Raw genomic sequence first — 19854 nt, 5'->3', positions numbered from 1 at the left:
CCCCCAGCCAGAGCTGCAGTGTTTGCTCTCACGAGTGCCCACAATTCTGCCTTGAGGATCAGGTAGGATGTGTGTCCTTGGCCTGTGCAGATGGTCACAGAACAGTGCCACAGTCCACACAGTCTGAAACACATGCATGCCAAAATTTCAGTCAACCCATTTTATGAATAAAAGAAGCTGTACCAGACCCTGATATGTCAAAATTCAAAAGACATTGTGCTGGGGTTTCCAGGGAGGTGCATTTCCTAATAACATGCCTCATTGGTTTATATCATTTACGGTTTGACTGGTTCAGGTTAACTGGCTCTATACCAGTGAGATGTAACATCTGGTCAATTTGGAAAAAAAACCTTTGCTGGCTAAATTCTGTGAAGTGATTAGCATGCACAACTCAATATGATACCAAAATAAATCTTAGGCCTATTGCTGTAGAAGCCAGTATCAACAAAGGTCCCTGTTTTTATGGTAAAATAAGTAGGTAGTTGGGAGAGTAGCAGAATAGGAGTATTTAGGAGGAGGAGGGACTTAGTCACTGAATCAATAACAGGAAAATGGTGCCAACAATATGAATGGAAGCGTCTATTGAGGCTGTGCTCATGGACCGTAACAGAGGAAGTTTATTTGCTTTGTATAAAGGCCTTTCGTTCACATGGAAAAGAATGATTCCATTAATTTCTTTTGGAACTAGCGACCTTTTTGAAACTTCTAACCTTTCGTCTGTATGTGATTTACATTCCTTCTTAGTTGACCACTAATTTCAAACACACAGACACACAAAAAAAATCATTATAAGTCACAACTGAAGTGGAAACAACAAAAAACAAACTTAGTGTCGTGGTTTAAGCCCAGCTGGTAACAAAGCACCACAAAGCCGCTTGCTGACTCCTCCCCCTCCCCCCCAGCTCCTGGTGGGATGAGGAGGAGAAAATATAAAGAAAACCTTGTGGATCAAGACAAGGACAGGGAGGGATCACTCCCCACTTATGGTCAAGGGCAAAACCCAGACTCAACTTGGGGAAAAAAACAAAATAAATTTAATTTACTACCAATGAAATCAAAACAAGGATAATGGCAAGTAAACCCAAATCTTAAAACACCTTCCCCCCACCCCTCCCTCCTTCCTGGCTCAACTCCACTCCCAGTTTTCTCTACCTCCTCCACCCCAGCAGCACAGGGGGACAGGGAATGGGGGTTGGGGTCAGCTCATCACAGGTTGTCTCTGCTGCTCCTTCCACCTCAGGGAGAGGACTCCTCACTCTTCCCCTGCTCCAGCGTGGGGTCCCTCCCACGGGAGACAGTCATTCAGAAACTCCTCCGGCGTAGGTAGTTCCCACAGGCCGCAGTCCTTCAGGCACAGGCTGCTCCAGCGCGGGCTTTCCCATGGAGTCATGGCCACCTTTGGGGGCATCCCCCTGCTCCGGCCTGGGGTCCTCCCCGGGCTGCAGGTGGGCATCTGCTCCCCCGCTCCCCTCCATGGGCTGGGGGGGACAGCCTGCCGTCTCACCAGGGGCTGCAGGGGCATCCCCTCCTCCAGAGCACCTCCTCCCCCTCCTTCTTCACTGACCTTGGTATCTGCAGAGGGGTTCCTCTCACATTCCAAAACCACTACTCACTGCAGGTTCCCCTTCTTAGACCTGTTATCCCAGAGGCACTACCACTGTTGCTGATGGGCTCAGCCTTGGCCAGAGGTGGGTCTGACTTGGAGCCGGGGAAGCTTCTGGCAGCTTCTCACAGGAGCCACCCCTGCAGCCCCTCCCCCGCTACCAAAACCCCACCACACAAACCCAAAACACTTAGTACTTTTTTTTGTTTCAATGCAATGTAATATATTTCTTAATGAAGTGAAATTTCGGCAAAGGTAACACTTTGCAAAAATACAGCCCACACATAGATGACTCATTATGCAACCATTTAAAGGATTCAGGAGGTTTTATTGGTCACACACAGGTCTCTGGACAACCAAATCAGTACACAACAATAAGAAGTTATCAGCCTTTTTAAACTTACACAGGAATAAAGCTAAGGCTTCCATGTCTGACCTGTTTCTTCTCTCCTATGAAATACTCCCGTTGTATTTCAACAGAACTATTTTTAAATTATGTATCTATTTACTAAAGAAACGAAAAACCTCAAGATGTGAATCCTAATCAACAGAAAGGGGCTACTCTTAGACTACCCTCTGCACATAGTGGTATTCTGACATGAAGAAAATTGTCTTTTGCTGTCTCTGAATAGTAATCAGCATTTTGGAACCACTTCACTATTCTAATGGCAGCATGTTGTATCAATTTCATTCACCATGACATTTTCAAAGCAGTCAGTAAAATTCTATCTCATAACATGTTGACATGATGGTGAGTGAAAAAAATCTCCACTTCATAGATAATTACTTGTTTTTTAGAAATACTATATTGATTAATGGACCCAAGGAAGCAACTGACTTAACTTGATGAAGGTACAGTCCTGATTATATGCCTATATTTAGGCAATTATGTAGAATCTAACAGTGGAAATACAAGAAGTAAGCTTAGTATTGGGTCTAAAGCTATAGGCTATAAGACGTGTTTCAACCTTCTCTGTTTATTCTCCTTCACCTCTGAGGCTTAAAAGGTGTATCCCTTTGACTATGTTCAACTGAACTGTTTTCAGGTGAAAAAATAAATTAAGAAAGGAAACTTACATGGCTTTTTCTATGAGAAAGCTGGTATGAGTATCCTAGTTCCTGAGTATTAAGTATGTATCACTGGTTTCTTTCACACATTCAATCTTTTTCAGCACTTTTTAGCTAGAGTAAAATGATTCCTTAGTTAAAAAAAATAAATCTTTGGCTATTTGATCAGAAGGGAGCAACCCCAAAAATACATTTAAAAGAAAAACAACAAACCCCAAATGAAGCGGTGGTCATATGTGAATGTAAGCAGCTCTATACATGGGTATCAAGGATCTTTGTCATTTGAGATTAATTAATTGCTCTGGGTTGTTTTAGCTTGCCCACCTTCCCACTGGGGACCAAACTGCATCCACACGTGCAACTGCCATAATGGAGCTTACTGCAGCGCCTATGATGGGGAGTGCAAATGTACCCCAGGATGGACTGGCCTTTACTGTACACAAAGTAAGTGACTTTTGTTATCTGTTCTTAGTCTACAAATCAATGACAGAATTTTCCTTCAGAATTTTCACTCTTCATTCATTGATTTCTTCCCATGCTGCTGAACCTTTTTTGATCCAGAAGATGCAATACATTACCTCCATGGTTGCAGGGAGGCCCCTGTAGAAGCAGTGGCAGAGTGCTGGCCGCTACATTCAGGCTTCTCTTTAGCCTTCCTTTGGAGGAAGACAACTTTTGGCCGCAGCCAGGCATCCCTGTGGAAGAGTCTGTCATGTGCACATGCAGAATGAATGACTGACGTTCAGATGCTACCACTGCAGATGCGTGGTTATGGGTGCAGTCTATAGCATGGATGGTGTCAGCTCTGCAGGTGTTCCCCACAGGGTGGGATGACAGTACCATCTAATTCCTTCCCTCTCTGAAACACCCCCAAAAAGTACTCTAGCAGCAGGGACCCAACAACCAAGATTGTAAGATAACACAGAGCTGACTGAAGCCATGAGAATAGCTTCTGGCTTAGCTGTGGCTGTGGTCTACTGAGGCACAGTCCCTGTTGTCACTGCAAAGTGATCATACAGTACATCTTGCATCTGTAATTGCTACCTCCCGAGGGCAATTGCAACAACAGCTGTAGGTCAGCACTTGTAATTCAAATACTGATATAGAAGCTATTTTATTTGGAACTTAGAAACTTAACTTCACTAGACTGTAATGTTACAATTTAAAAAAAAAAAATTCTTCATGTAATTAATACATTAATACTGATGTTTTTCCCAAGAGATTTTCATTAAAATAAAAATACAAGCTGTGCAGTGACGGGGTGTAGGTATATGGCACCCATTATATGCTGGGTAAGAGTTTATATAAAGTTTGAGAAATAAACATTTGTTAGAGATAGATGTTGATGAAGCTGGCTTCTTATCTTTATCATATTACAGCTTCAATTTGGTTTATCTTCAATCCAAGCACCCCCACTGTCTGTAATCTGGGCACAACCATTATCTTAGAACTCTAGAAAAATAAGACTGCTAACTGTGTTTTGCCTTCAGTGTTTAAATACACATTTTTCATAAAATCAGAACTCTCCTTTTCCAACTGAATAATGTCATAATGGCAGGAAATAACAGATATATTATAGGGCCATATGGATGCAGCTCTGGAAGACATTCACTATACTGGTTCAGCTGTCAGCTATCATGGTTATTTTGCTTCCTGCTGGTGAATAATGATCTCTTTGCAGTGATATGTCTTCTTCATACTGAAATGGTATCTTTGTGAGGAGCTGAGATACAATATGTTATTATTTTTAATTTTTTATGCTTCAACATCAACTGTGCAGAACGTGTGTCCAAAGGTTCATTCATCACTGAACAGACTCCCTGCTCTTGTTCACAAACTGCCCTCTTTCTCCTCCTTCAAATATCTTCTTAAACCCATTTCTCTGAAGAGCCCTTCTTGCTGCCTTCTGAACATCTGCTGTCCGCACAGTTTCCCAACCTCATTTTTATGTAGCTTTTGCCTAATGTGTATTTTAAACCACTTAAAATAGGGTGGGTCTTGATCTACTGTGTGTACAGAATGCCATGTTGAGTAGCAGGGCTACAGCAATGACTTCTCAACAACATACTTAACCAGAATATTTGCATTTTATTTCTAGAGCGGTTGTTTCATGCCTTTTCTTGTCCCCTTCCTTGTATTGCAGGATGTCCCCTAGGGTTTTACGGGAAGGACTGTGCATTGATATGCCAATGTCAGAACGGAGCCGACTGCGACCACATCAGTGGGCAGTGCACCTGCCGCACAGGGTTCATGGGGAAGCACTGCGAGCAGAGTGAGTAGGGATGGGAATTGTTTATGCCTGGTAGCAAATACTGAACCCTGAGCCAAGCTTCTGTTGTTTTGACCACAGCTGTGATACAACCTCTTGGATTTAGTGGTAATTTTGATGGAGAAAGAGCTTCAGGAGTTGGACCTCGGCTTTTTCCAAACACTTAAAAGCCCACAGAATTAGTTATTAAGACTGATTACGATTGTGATGGCCATTTCTTTCAATTTGTAGCTACATGGAAAAGGCATTTGTACTACATTCTAGTTGCTTTGGACATAATGCTAAAAAAACCCCAACAACTCTGTCATGTAAAAGTAACAAATGAATCCAAGTAATTTTCATTGGCATAAACCACAATGAAAACTAATAGTTAGAAAACTAAAGTAGTACCACATCAATCCTAGTGGATAGAATTAATCTTTGCAATGTGGTTTTACAATACAATTGGATTACAAAAGCATAATAGATGGCATTTTTTTTTCACATATGTGTGATTCTTTACCCAAGAAAATCAAGAATAACACCACTGATAACAGCGATGGTAAAACATTGTACAACATTAAAAGACTATAATCAGGCTCATAAGCACAGAACCGTTAGTCCGACTTTTGCTAACATTACAGAGTGGTGCTCACACACTTCATGCATTATATTGCAGTGCAGAGGAATCCATTCAACCTACTGTTGTGAAGGTTTAAACCCATCTTTGGCATCAGCGCTGTGCACAAAGCATTGCTTTTGATGTGTGGAGGACACTAAGTATTACCTATAACCAGGACTGATTTAGCTGCATCTAGATCTGAAGGGCTGTGCAGTGGCCAAGATAGCGTGTGTCATACCTGTAACAGAAAGGAGGGGAGGTTACTACCATCTCTATAGACACACTTTATTCCCTCAGCAGTTGGTCTAGCCCCTAGGAGTTATTTTTTTAAGGCTCATCAACATTATGGTAGAACCACTAAAAATTTAGAAGTGGATATTTTTTTTCTAACAAAAATACAGTTGCAGCAAAATCTGAATGGTTTAGAGGAATATATTTACTTCAGTGAAATAATAGGTGGCAGCATGTAATTATTACATATTTAAATTTTCTTATTCCGCTCTGATGATTTCAGTATTTCACTTCAAAGAGCATTATTATTTAGGAAAAGATAAACTTTCTAAGATCCTCTCCTGATGTCATGATCAAAAGATAATTTTGAATACTTTGGCAAATCTAACTTTATTATTATATTTTATAGTTTTTATATTTTATCCTATAATTTGGTAATAATGATTTAATGATATTAAACTAAATGTTTTGGTATTTCTGAATTTGAATGTCAGTTTTAAAAATTGACTTTTTATTCCAGTTCAGGTTTCAAAATGCCAGAGTATATTATGACATGATGGGTTTTGCCCAGCCATTGACTTCAATAGTTATATTCTTGTTTTACTGAATGTAACCAAGAGAAGGAGAGGCTATATAAGCATGAAATTCCACTTGAGTCTGGATTTATCAAGACTGCAAGAACATTTCTCTAAAATCTATTGTGTTACATTATCATGTAAATTATTCTAAATTAGGAATACAGAAAAGATGAGTTAGATATTTTAAAAAGACAAGAAGAAAAACAAATTAGTATAATTACAAAACTCCTGAGAGGTTTCAGAAAATTGAGTCTCAGAAGGGGAAGAAATACCACATTTTCTTAAACCATCAGAACTACAATAATGTAACAAGACACACAGTAACAGAGGTGGCAGTATAAAAGAAATATTTTTTATCAGTGTAGGATAATTCTCTACCATGCTAATTGCCTGATATAGGAGACACTTTGATCAGTAATTAATTATTGTACTCAAATCACCCTGGGAGAGAAAAAATAATTTAAAAGTCTTCCAATTAGCTTATTCTTCATAATCTAGCACTTTTCTTCTGTAGGTAGTTTCTCAGTATATCCATTACAGTATCAAAGTATGCTATAAGCAGCCTAGTACCAGTTTTATTTTTTTATAAATGCACGGTGTATATTAGACTTATTCTTACAGCCCTTATTTCTTGCTCTTTTACCACATCAGCATATTTGTCATATGACATGACACCAGACAGATGTCTGGCTTCACTCATATTTTTACGTGATTTTTCAAGCACTGGAATCTGAGTAACCTGAGAGACCTGACATTCTGGTGTAGAACTGGCATTTTGTTCACATTTTGTCCACTTCTTCACTGTCTTGTACCCTTTAATCTATTTTTTTTCCTTCCTAATTTCACTGCCTTAGGCAGCAACATTACAGGTAAAGGACAATCACTTCTGAATGCAACTTCCTTCTACACACACACTCTCTCTCCCCCCCCCCCCCCCCCCCCCCCCCAAAATCTCTACCACTAATAACACATTGCCATCTGCTGGCCATGTACAAAAACGTATGGGGTTAGAAACAAATGGTAGCCTGAATGGTGCTGTAGATCCGTAATACCAAAATATTTGAGAAGTACTGACTGTGTATAATTTTTGTTTGCACTTATTTTGTGCAGAATGTCCTCAAGGTACATATGGGTATGGATGCCGGCAGATATGTGACTGTCTGAACAACTCAACCTGTGACCACATCACAGGAACATGTTACTGCAGCCCAGGCTGGAAAGGGGCCAGGTGTGATCAAGGTAAAGCCTACATGCAATAAAATTATTGTAATTGTTTTATATAAAACTTGGATTAACCTATTAAATTCCATCTCTGTGTCATTCATTAAATTAATCTGATAAGGCATATGTGTTTAAATAGCCCACTCTATTAAATTATATATGTTCTGTAGATTTTGTAAGTATTAGATGCCTCAGTGATTGTTTATTGGAGCAAAGCACTCAAGTGTAGATTGTATGAGATGTTTTACAGTGCTGTGCTGTCCAAAGCTGCTGATAGAGCATGTGCTTTACCTGCTCTGTGCTTTTGCCTAGAGAATATTCTTACTTTTTCAACTCCATGAAAATATCTCTTTCTATGAGGAAGATGAATGCTTTTCCTTAAGGCTAGAATTGTCTTCACATTGATTTCTGACATAGTTCTATTTTTGCATTATTGAATACAGTTAAAGTAGCAGAAAGATTTCAAAGTGAAATATTGTCTTCTGCTCCTAACACATAAGCCTCTGAATTTATGCCACATATTTTCATTTCTTCTTCTGTTTCAGCTGGTGTAATTATAGTGGGAAACTTGAACAGTTTAAGCCGTACCAGCACTGCCATCCCTGCTGATTCTTACCAGATAGGGGCTATAGCAGGCATCATCATTCTTGTCCTGGTTGTGCTTTTCCTGCTAGTGCTGTTCATCGTTTACAGACATAAGCAGAAAGGAAAAGAAACAAATATGCCCGCAGTGACCTATACCCCTGCTATGAGGGTCATCAATGCAGATTACACCATTTCAGGTAAGTGACATTTAGAACAGTGGGGTTTTTTTTCTCTATCTCTTGACTTTGTGCATTTTTAGCTGAGCTCTGAAGGGGTTCAGATCTGCCCCTACAGGGCTTGAGTGTGCATGTTTTCACCTTTTCGCATTAGCAAGGGCTGCTGTGAGCAGGAACATATTCAGTTTTGAGAAGGGTGTCTACAATTCTGCTTTGGAAGCCTTCCTGGAAAGAGAGGCAAGGGAGGGTTTCCCTCTTTAGGAAGAGGAACACTGAGACACTGCTCTCAACTGCCTTTTGCCAGAGAGCAGCCCCTGAGACCACACTGACAGTTGGGGTTGCTGAACTGGCACACGAGACCGGTGGGATGCTATGGTATACTTGTGTGCTTACCTTTCAGCTATCAGAGACAGTTCACCCAAGTTCAGAAGGATGCTGCCCCACCATTTATAGCTGCTTAGTTTGTTCTGCATCACAGTCTTTTAATCTCTGGTTTTGATACTATGAAGGTGGCTTACTCTGGTAAAATGTGTTAATTGTAAGGAACAAGTGACCTTCAATATACCCTTGCTTTACTGTGTAACATTTTGCACCCTGAAATGTTTTTCTGCATTAAACAGTGGAAATATGGACATTTCTAGTCCTCTGTGCCTATTTTCAAAAGTATGGCAAAATATGGTTTCTACTGAGACTTTAAATTCAATGCCAACAGCTTGAATACAGAAAGACTGCTATAGCTGTGGAAAATGAGGATTTCACACTAGCTGTGGCAAGATTCTGTAGAGAGGCAGATAGCATAGTGGCTTGAGTTTGAAACAAATGAAGGGAAGGAGCAATGCTCCCGAAACAAACCAGGAGTTTTCGACCTATGAAAGTGCATGTGAGCTGGGATGCAGTAGGTACATTAAACTTTAGGCAATGCTGTCTTTTGCACGCAGCTGTTAAGGAAGGAAGCAGGTAAAGAAGCCTGCGGAAACAGTTGTCAAAGGCAAGAAAGATGTATCAGCAAAGGTGGTGGTGCTCTTGAAGCACCAGAAAATGTTGCTGTGAACTTGACGGTAAAAGTGTCTATAATTCGGATAATGCTATGACTACAGAGGCAAAAGAGAGCAAGGGACCACAGCAGAAAAAGAAGTTAGCAAGTAACACTTGGGAATGCTCTGCTGAAAGTGAGGACATGACTAGTCAGTTACTGCTCTGTATCTCTAATTTCTTTAAATGAATGCAAGATTTTTCTATTTTTTTTCAAGAAACTCTAAATCAGATTCTGAAATCAGTGCAGCACTGTCAAAAACATATCCTAAGAAAGAAATGCCATGTTATTTTTAGTTGTTCATTTTCCTTTCTTTTTCTTTTCAGAAACCATCCCTCACGGTAATGGTGGAAATGCTAACAGTCACTATTTCTCTAACCCTAGTTATCATACTCTAACTCAATGCACCACCCCACCTCATGTCAACAACATGGACAGACTGACCCTGGCAAAGGTAAAGCATAAAAAACTGGATGCTTATGTGTAGGTTAGCCTTGGGTTTACTTTGTTCCCTAATGTTTCGTATTAGGTTTATTTTTGCTTTCCCTGATTATCACCTGGAAATTCAGCAACTTCTCCTCAGTTTCAGTTTTTATTACCTACCTTTCTTTGGAACAGGCAAAAAACAATCAGCTGTTTGTGAACCTTAAAAATGTGGAACCTGGAAAACGAGGCACCATCATGGATTACACAGGAACACTGCCTGCAGACTGGAAACATGGCGGCTACCTCAATGAGCTTGGTAAGAAAAAAAAAAAGAAAAAGGGAGGATGTTATTCCTTGTGTTTGGGATGGACTGGAAAGCAGAGATGTTTTCCTGGTTCTCCACTCAGGGTAATGCCAGGCTTGTCAGACTGTGTGTGAGGTTCAGGGTTCTGGGTTTGACCTTCCTTTAAGTCAGTACCCTTAAAGATAAAAGAGTGACTCCTTGTGAGGAACGGTGAATCAATCCGATGCCCAGTGCAGACATGATATGCAAAATATCTCATCTTATTTTTATAAAAAGATTTGCTTATTAATTATTTTTATAAAATAATGGTTACAATTGTACAATAAGGGTCTGCTTTGGCAAAATTACATATTTGTATTAAATAAATGAGAGGTTACATATATCCTTTTTTTTTAAATCCCCACCAAATGGAATCAATGCTTTAAAAAGTAGTTTCTCATCATCTGAACTGCTTCAGATGTAAATTCTAGAAGCATCTTCCCAGCTAAACCTCCTGTTTGTTAGAAGACAGAGCATTGTCCTTAACAAGAAAAATTCCCAAAAAGTGGTGAGAGTTGCTGTATCTTGCTTTATGCTGTCTTTTGCTGTCTTTTCATCCTTTCCCAATCTCATGCATTCCAAAATGGCTGGATTGCACTGACCATATCTCTGACCAGTGAAAGCCTTAAAAGGGACTTTCATTGCCAGTGTAATTTAGATCATTTAATTACCTTAATTTCTGTCCTTATCAGTATCAGATTCTGGGCATCAGGACAACAGCATGCAGCTTTTTTTTTTCCTGCTCATCCCCAATCTTGGTCTAATCACAGTTCAGGCTTAGATCTGGGTTTTTTTTAGAAAAGGTTTTCAGTCATAATGCTAAATGTTCAACTTTACATTTTCTTAGAGCATTTGTAATAGCACTTAAGACTCCTAAGAGATACTGGCTGTAGTTAACCCACTGCAGTAGATCTTGAGTAACAGGGAGATTCTAGAGGACTGGGTGAATGCTGATATTATGTCTGTTTTCTAGGAAATCAAATGGAGTTACTTGGGTAGCTCTAGGCTGGTGACCTGGACATTAGTCTTGGTATAAACAACAGAACAGCTGACATGAGATCTAATAAATATGGATGGGGTGGGAATAAAATTAATTGGTTTATGTATCCTCAAATAACATAATTTCATTCTTGCAAACTGAATTTTGTTTATAGAGATATTGTATAGATAAAATTATTTTAGGCCTTTTGTAAGGCTTCTAGCATAGTACCACAATACAATCTGATGAAAAAATTAGCACTCCATGATATCAATCAAAGCTATTTGACTGGTTTATTTACCAGGTAAGTGCCAGGTCTCTGAAGACAGTTGTCAGACATTGCTGATTGCTGATGTTTATATTGGGATTTATATTGATAGAAATCTGTTACTAACAGATAATTGCAAAGCTGTAGGCTTAGGCTCTAGGTGTTTAGGCTATTCCTGTAGGTCAAGGGACTGGAACAGATTGACCTTGGACAACACAATGGGATTGATTAATTTTGGAAGCAAAGTACCAAGAATTTGACTGAACTTTGCATACCCTGAGATTTTCAGGTCAAGATGGGATGCCTTTCTGGTAGATACGGTTTTCCAGACAAAAAATATGGTTTAATCAAAGAGCAGTTATTAGGTTCATTCAAGAGTAACTGGGGGAAATGTAATGGCCCGTGACGTGTGTGAGGTCAAACTAGATAATTTAATGGTCCCTTATGACCTTAACCACCTTCCCTGTTCAGGAAGCTACTGTTTGAAAGTGTGCAAGCAAATAGTAAAAATGCTTCTGTAACCCAGTATATGCCATATATGCCCAGTATAGACTGGGCAGTTTCACAGTGCTTATAAGAGAATTATTCTGCTAAGATAGGAATTAGTACCAAAGCGATTTTTAAAGATTTAGAAGCTGTTATGTAATCACTTTTCTTTGATTTTAAAACTACTCTGTTTTTATATCATTTTTCTCAGGTGCTTTTGGACTTGATAGAGGATATTTGGGAAAGTCCCTGAAAGGTGAGGGTTTTTTCTGATCCATTTAGATGAAATGACAGGGACAGTCAATTTACTCTTCTAAATTATCTTTGGTTTCTGTGTGAAGAGAATATAAAATAATTTTGGACAAAATTATTCCTAGACACTGAATGAATGCATGAAGTTTGTTTGCTTTTTTATTCTTTTTTTGATTTTTTTTTTTTAAAAACCAAGCCTTTGTAAGTCTTCTATGTGTCACATCCATCAAATGTTTCTGTAATGCTTGAGTCATGAAATGGCTGTACTTTAGACAGCAGAAGGGGGATGGCCCTTGAATTCAGCCTAGTGAGCCAGGTAAGGATGCATGCTGCCTGTGATGAAAGGCTTTAAAAGAGAGCCAATTCCTCTTGCAACTGGCATGGTCAGTATAGGACTGCATAACTACAAGCCTGCAGTGCTTCATCCCATTCACTGCAGGCCTTCAGCAAGGATATCAAAACATGAATTCATAGAGAGGAATGAAAAGCTTCAGAAATTCATAGTAGTGATGATATTTTTAGCTTTTGAATTACGCAGTTTTCTCATAAGGCTGGACCATACTGGTGTGTGTCACTATTTTTGTAATATGACTAATGTATGCCGAGGGTAACTAGAATGCCTAAATATCCAAACAATGAAAAAAGTGTGGATAAATCCATATGAATTATGTGTTAAATATGTAGACAAAAGCAGCTGGTTTGTCACCTTGTGTATAATACAGGACAATTAAGCTTAAGGAGTGATTTATTATATCTGGTATTTCCTGGTTTGGAGGATTAGGGGAAGCCCAGTTTAAAGTGTCTTAAAGGAATCACGAAGTTATAAGCAGCTATTCACTGGCAGGTTCGCCAAGGTCAGTCTCATGCTAGATATTCAGGGTCGGGAACAAGTCTCAGCTCTAAAGCTTAGATAACAGCATATCACAAAACAACACAGAGAACAAAGTAACACAGACATAACAAAATCTCTTCCTTCTCTTTCTTAAAGCGTAAGAAAATACGTCTTCTCTTAAACTACAGTTACCTGTCCTTCAGTTAAATCCTGAAGTGACAAGCAACTTGATGTTTCCTTTTCAGTTCTCCTGCATGCACCTTACAGAAACTTATAAGAAGCTCGTTACTCTTTTAGTGTGGCTGCATACTCAGACTTTGCACCAAAAAGGCCATCCCTAGAACTCACCTTACCATCTGCCCAGACATTGCTATTGGGAACAGTGTTAGATCACTTATTTTAATAGTGTCCTGAATTCAGCACTTGGGAAGGCAAAAAGTATTCTGAAGTGCCTATTAAAAACTGATTCTGCACATTATCTGTATTTAATGCTAGCTACTGTTTTAACCAGAATTGAAGGTGCTCAAACTTTGCAACAGCAATTTGCTGATGACAAGATCAAGCCCATAAAAGAGCTTTCCATTTAAATATTCATGTATGAGTGACTTTTTAGAACTCAAAATTAAAGAATGCCGTGTTTAGTAGCGATGTCCATAGTATGTAGCATGCCTGAGATTAATATGTTTTTCTTTTTGCAGATCTAGTGAAGAACTCAGAATACAATTTAAGTAATTGTTCATTAAGTAGTTCTGAGAACCCATATGCTACTATAAAAGACCCACCGGCTCTTGTACCAAAAAGTTCAGAATGCGGCTATGTTGAAATGAAGTCACCAGCACGCAGGGACTCCCCATATGCTGAGATTGCTGGCTCTGCTTCAGCAAATAAGAATGTTTATGAAGTTGGTAAGTACAAAATCTGCTTCTAGATGTTGAAGGTTAAGAACAAAGAGCACAGGACTTCTTTTCTTTGAATCAGTTTAATTAAAAGACATGAAAAAAATGCTGATGTGTTCAGATTCTATATTCTGCTCAAAAGCTATACTAACAATCTCATTCTTTTCAGATAAGTGGTGTTATTCACAGGAACAGAGTTTGAAATACTTTCAGCTCTGTTCTATAGCATAGAGATACCTCTGAATTTCCCTGGTTGAAAGCCTTTCTTTAAACAACGGCATAAGATAAGCTTAGCATTTGATTGCAGTATAATTCAACTGGAGATTACGCTGTTAAGTACTGAATGCAGCTGGAGTAAGTGTATGGAAAAGATAGAAAAGATCTGTTTCCTCCTCTTGATCAGAAAAAACAGCATCTTCACCCACAGATGTAGTATTTCACTCATATGGGCCCTATCTAGTTACTGCATTGCTGCAGTTACTGTAGTTACAGAAAACTTTGAGGTCTTGTGGAATGGTAGTTATCCTAATGGTCTCTGGACTGGAATAAAGTGTATGTCACATGTCATAGGATACCATTTTGCTTTTCTGTCCTCAATTAGAGATTCCTCTGAAATCCATCAATATCCCCATTGTGTTTCTAAGGATTTCTATAAAATCTTGACTAAAACCCCCAAATTGATGTTTGGGTTTTTTTTTTAGTTTGTCCACACACAAAGAACAGATGCTGGTCCACTTGCTTCTGTCAGTAAATATACTCATGGCAGGGCCCTGTTGCAAGCCCACAGGTGTAACTTAGTGTAAAGCCATAACACCTTAACAGCAATCTTTGTTTCTACACCTGCATTTCAGGACTCAGCATGACAAGAAATCTTTATATTGAAGCAGAAAGGAGAGGATATTTTGTAATGCAAACTGAAATGAAACACAGTGCTTGCCTTCTGTTTGTTCCTTCTAGTGTTGAGTGTATGTGCTGTCTTTTATCACAGAACCTACGGTGAGTGTTGTCCAGGGAGCATTCAGCAGCAGCGGACGTTTCAGCCAGGATCCTTATGATCTTCCAAAAAACAGCCATATTCCATGTCATTATGACTTGCTACCAGTTCGAGATAGCCCCACAACCTCTATGAAGGAGGTCAGCAGTGAATGACCCCAAAAGCTGATGTGTAGCACAGTGGGACTCTCAAGGGGCAAAGTGGCATGGTTGTGCTTCTTCCTCTAGTTCACCATCATATTTGGCTCCTAATCTGTCCAGCAGACAATTGCTGTACATTAAACAGAATCTCAACATGAGGTTTGTATTGTGTATGTAAGTGACAGATGGACAAATGTCACACTCTGGGGATCCTGATGTTTCTTTTTCTCATGGCAGTAAATTTTATAGAAACAGGTATGCAACACATTTATACTGTAATATACTAGCTTAAAAATACTAGTTTGCAGATCAGTTGTGATAACATCCGATTTCAGCGACTTTAAATATAGACTTCATGTTTGTTGTGTTTCAGAGTAGAAATACTCCCAGGACAGTGCAATTTACCAAATACCATTTTATACAGGTGATCTGATTCACTAGTTATGTAGAAGAAAACTGCCTTGCCAAATTTTACCTTCCATTCTGACCTTTAGTCAAGACATATTAAGAAACAAGATCTGATGGGGATAAATAAGCACAATACTGCAGTTGTTTGGGAAATCCATCATCAGGCTTTTTTGTCCATTACTGGTGATGGGCATACCTTGCTTGAGTAGTTTTGGAGATAAAAGCATTGCATACATCAATATTATATGATGCCTCAAGATCTCTTGGTACTCCAGACCCAGTACCAGTCTCCAACAAATCTTTTGCTACTGTTCAACTCTGTATGTTGCAGTTCTGACCACTATTTCTGCCATACACAACTAATAATCCATAACATATCAGTAATTCCTTCATAAAATATGTAAATTTAATCAGGTTTTTTTTTGTCACCATGGACTGATTATGTAAGGAGTGGACAAAGGTGATGACTGCTGTAAATCTTAACTGCAAGGAAAGGTTTACATTTTATAAACAGGTAGTAATAATGACTGTAATATAGGATAAAAATAGTAAAGTGTTCTGATTTTTTTTTTCTTAGAAATAATGAAGCAATCTCTGTGCATACTTGCTAAAAAGGCACCTTTTCTTTTTTATAGTTGATGTAGGGAAATACATGCTTAAGCTGGTCTTTTGCATTGCTAATAATGTGACACATGTACCCCCCATTCTTCATTAACCTGTGTCTCCATTTTTATGCTGTGTGTCTGTTTCTAGTGATCTAGCTTGTAACTGCAAAAATATTCTACTGTGTATCCATTTCTTTTGCATTTTTGCCAACTGGCCTTTATTTTGTCTGGTTAAAGAGACCTCTGGGCACAGGGGAAAGGTTAAAGTAAGAATTCATGTCATACTGATGTCTATCAGAGGTGGTTAGCTAATACATAATAGTTTATCATAATGAATTAATTGGAAAAAAAAATCAAGGTGTTTTTGTCGAGGATAGTAACAAGAATGCAGAAGAAAAGTAAAAAACAGTCCTTCTTTAAAGGTTAGCTTATTCTGTTGACTATATGGATGGAGACCATCTTTCCAAAAGGCTCCTTTCTCTCCCTCCAAAACAGTCTGTTATGAACTGCACAATTTGGTGGAAATTAAATTTGCCAAGGTATCCATCCACTGAAGCAAAATTGTCCCCCCAAACACATGAGCCTAAAAATAAAATGGTTGCTATAGACTGGACATTCTCTTTCAGTAGAAAGTTACCTTTAGAAACCTAAAAATTATGTGGCAGTATTTCTTCCAGCTGCTGCTGATGTCAGTGATTCTACCTGCTAACATGCTTGTAACATAATCCCAGCAGGCTTTTCCACCCTGCCCTGGCAGTAACTCTGTAGCTTCTTGTGAATAGCTTGTTCTAGGGGTTGGCATATCCCTGACTGATAGGGAAAGGATACAGGTGTTTGCATCATATGGCATATAATAGGAAGCACTAGTCCTCTCTTCTTTCTGTGTTGGGGTCACGTTTTGGCACATGAGACCTGTCATATACTATAATGATGTGAAGGGCAGTCGATAGTTCAAGAGTTTGGTGTATGTGCTCTCTGGCTTAGCACAGGGAGTGCCACAACAGATTTTATCTTTACATCTGGACTGCAATACAGTCCGAGACAAAGAATAATCACTGTTGTGACAGCATTGATATATTCCTAAGAAAATCACAACCAGTTGCCTTTGGAACACTAAATGCAACAGAGCATCAGCTGGAAGAAAAACTGAAAAAACTTTTGGAAAATTTTTTTAAAAGGAACCCCAGAGATGAAATGGAAATACAATTTGCTTTTATTTGTTGTCACTGAAGTGGTGACAAATGAGAGATCTGCATCCAAAGACATCATTGCAGATGTGCCCAAGCCTGAGAATGTATATCCCTGTATGAAGTGCTCTGTAACATTCTTGTTTCTTGCTGGCCATGAGCACTGGCTGTTTTGCAATTCCCTGGGCATTTCTTGTATATCCTTGGAATAAATAATTTGATTATCTTTACATTTTGCAAGTACAGAAATTAACTACAAGATTTCAAAAGCCAGTTACCATTTAATCCCTCCATAAGACAAAGTATTGATTGTGTTTGTGTACATATGGATAACATGTAGAGCTACTGGTATATTCATGTGTTTGTACTGTGTGAAACAGACTTTAAAATAAAACTTTTCTTCTCTGAAGCCATGAATAGCAAATGCTGTATTTAGCAACTGTGAGCTGACAAAAATTTATTTTCTTACTCTGTAAAATTTGGAGACCACTAGATAAGTTAACATTCATAATATAAACAGTTCTTTTTTATATGAAAAAGTGAAGAGCTGAATAAATTATATTTGTTTGAAAATTTCCAGTACGTCACATATCCTCAAGTGATATATTCAGACAAATATTCATGAAAACAGATGAGTTTCTGATAACTTTGCCTCTTCTGTATATTCTAAATATACAGATTGCCAAAGTCTGTCTTTCTGTACATGGGTGAAACTCCTGCTGTGTAGTTAGCATAAGCAATGTCTGCATATATCTGAGCCAGATTTGCAATACGTATAGGTCAAGTAAATAACTTGTGAATTTACTTCAGTGAATGATCATTGGTAGACACTCAGAAAACAAACTGCCTGCAGGGGTAATACATTCTTGTTAAATGATAGCTGTATATCATTCCAGAGGAAAAAAGCACATGGGACTTGCATTAGCAATCCTGCTGTCTCCTGTACAGCTAGGGTGGCTTGCTCTGAAGTACACTCTGCTGTCAGTTTGAGAGACTCCCAACTCAATCTTCATGACTGTCACATAGCCCTTTTTGCAGATCCCAGTATGCTCTTTAGAGAACTTAAATATTTCTGAACATGCTTACTATATTGTGGTGGGAACTTAATGAGTAAGTTGATATAATAATTTTAGCAAACACCATCTATTCAAAGAACTGGCTTTACCACAGACAGGAATGGAAAGAGATGCCTTGCCTCTATATATTCACATTACAATAGTGAGAAACATTAGCATTGAAAATGGAGATAGCTATCCCCTAGCAATGTTTTATCAGTTTAACAAAGTGCAAAATGCTGCACAAAGATAATAGCTGATTTTAAAGTAGGTAGTGAGTATAACCTTTAGGTTTTAGATAATGTAGGCATATTAATTCTGGTCATTTAGAAGCATAATGAACCTCAAGGCTTTTTACTATATCAAAGATTTTTAATCATAACACACTGTTATGCATAAAATTCGTCCTTATCTTGATCTACCCAGAGAACTCCCATTAATTTTAATTGGAGATGTGCATGCAGATTACAAGGGAAAGATTTCATTGTACTCATACTTTCTGCTGAGACAATCTGCAAAGTCAAATTAGAACTGAAGGATAAAACAAAATCAAAAGTGGGGAATGTGTTATTTAATGTATATTGGATTTTCCAAGTACTATGACTACAACTGAATTTTTTATTAGGTATGTGTCCAAATAGTAATCCTTATACTGAAGCTCTAAAGTCCAGACTGAAGAATAGAGAGCTAATTTTGACAAAAATGCTTTAAAGATTGCATATATAGTAGTTTAAATGACTGAAAACAAATGGGTGCATGTTTATTAATTACTGTACAGAAAATCTTGTCATTCGGTACACTCATACTAGTGCTAGAGCACTGAACCTAACTCTTCTATCTTCAGTTTTTTAGCCCACAAGACTTCACTTTGATATGATTGAACTGCAATATATTTTTAAAGAAAACCTATCAAGTATGCCTGGCCTTTTTTCTTAGCTGTGACAAAAAAAGTGGTTTGTTGTAAAAATATATCTATTTTCCAAAGATGACTGATGTTCATCATTCTGCCCTTCACTACCATTCATTTCATTTCACATACCTGTAGGTTAATGTAATAAAGTTTCTAATGAAAGATGGGAAATGCTTTGAAATTTTTTCCTTTGTTTTTCATTTCCGTAGGACAGATCTTGAAATAGCATGGGAAATATAAAAAAATGTTATCCTTCCCCATGCTGGACCACCAAGTAATGTATATTATTTTCCCTCTTAGAGAAAGCAAGTAGTTCATGCTTTGTGGAAAATCAAGGCTGATTTTGAACTGCTAAACTTCTGTGATTACTGTCTGGTCCTGCAGGAATTAATTCTATAAACGGGGCAATTCTTTCAAGCCTGTCTCTTGAACGCCTAAAGCTTTAACCTTTAGACAGATGGGGAGCTGAGTTACCAAAACCGAGGCATTGCCCCTTTTTTGTAGGGTAATAGCCTTTGATTAACCATTAAAAAGCCAGTAACCAAAGTACAAACGCAGCATAAAAGGGGTTAACATACTGTAATTTTTCTTTGTAACTCTGACCCCCTAAGATGAACCTAAAACACCGGCAACAGATAAATGGTGTGGGAAGTTGTTCTTTACTATCACAGTTTGATCAAGGATGATAGACTTGCCATTAAGAATCGA

The 19854-nt window shown here is 38.4% G+C and overlaps 1 protein-coding gene across 4 annotated transcripts in view; it reads left to right on the top strand.

Moving 5' to 3' along the window:
- The window catches only part of MEGF10 (multiple EGF like domains 10), a 112042-nt gene extending 92725 nt beyond the window's left edge, over positions 1-19317 (top strand). For all 4 annotated transcript variants that reach the window (XM_069777303.1, XM_069777302.1, XM_069777301.1 and 1 more), the window contains 9 exons: positions 2987-3115; positions 4815-4943; positions 7461-7589; positions 8117-8353; positions 9692-9819; positions 9984-10107; positions 12079-12123; positions 13650-13856; positions 14836-19317. In XM_069777303.1, the coding sequence (XP_069633404.1) occupies positions 2987-3115; positions 4815-4943; positions 7461-7589; positions 8117-8353; positions 9692-9819; positions 9984-10107; positions 12079-12123; positions 13650-13856; positions 14836-14996 (1289 nt within the window). In that variant the 3' untranslated portion in view covers positions 14997-19317. The remainder of the gene's footprint in view (positions 1-2986; positions 3116-4814; positions 4944-7460; positions 7590-8116; positions 8354-9691; positions 9820-9983; positions 10108-12078; positions 12124-13649; positions 13857-14835) is intronic.
- Positions 19318-19854: the final 537 nt, after the last annotated feature.

The sequence above is a fragment of the Haliaeetus albicilla genome, chromosome Z (assembly GCF_947461875.1).
Source record: "Haliaeetus albicilla chromosome Z, bHalAlb1.1, whole genome shotgun sequence".
NCBI lineage: Eukaryota > Metazoa > Chordata > Aves > Accipitriformes > Accipitridae > Haliaeetus > Haliaeetus albicilla.
This window is presented reverse-complemented; position numbering and strand designations above follow the sequence as displayed.